The sequence below is a fragment of the Cystoisospora suis genome, assembly GCF_002600585.1.
Source record: "Cystoisospora suis strain Wien I chromosome Unknown contig_8814, whole genome shotgun sequence".
In the NCBI taxonomy this organism is placed as follows: Eukaryota; Apicomplexa; class Conoidasida; order Eucoccidiorida; family Sarcocystidae; genus Cystoisospora; species Cystoisospora suis.
In genome coordinates, this window is record NW_027161592.1 from 1 (window position 1) to 290 (window position 290).

Below are 290 nucleotides of genomic sequence, written 5' to 3' on the forward strand. Positions count from 1 at the left end.
TTTCGTCAATCTTCCTTTGCTGCCGCTTCGCTTTCTCTCTAAGTTCGGAGATCGCCAATTCCTTTCTTCTCTGTTCCGCTCGCTTTTCTTTAAGAGCGACAAAAGTTTTCTTCCCTTTCTTTCCTTCAATCCCCGATCGCTCAATTTCTTCTGCATACTTCTTCTCTTCTCTCTCTATTTCTTCTTCTGTCGCATCGACTAGGAATGTCTCGAGATCTTCTTTCAAGCGTGCAACAATGTCTTTTCTATCTTCACGTATCGCGGCCACCCCTCCTCCTTCTTCTTCTCCT

The 290-nt window shown here is 44.8% G+C and overlaps 1 protein-coding gene across 1 annotated transcript; it reads right to left on the reverse strand.

The window, feature by feature from the left end:
• CSUI_010902 (uncharacterized protein) lies at positions 1-287 on the reverse strand (the record flags this gene model as incomplete). The annotated part of the gene is made up of 1 exon (XM_068071003.1): positions 1-287. A coding segment is annotated over one exon (286 nt), but the record flags the coding sequence as incomplete, so codon positions are not given.
• Between the last annotated feature and the right edge of the window lie 3 nt (positions 288-290).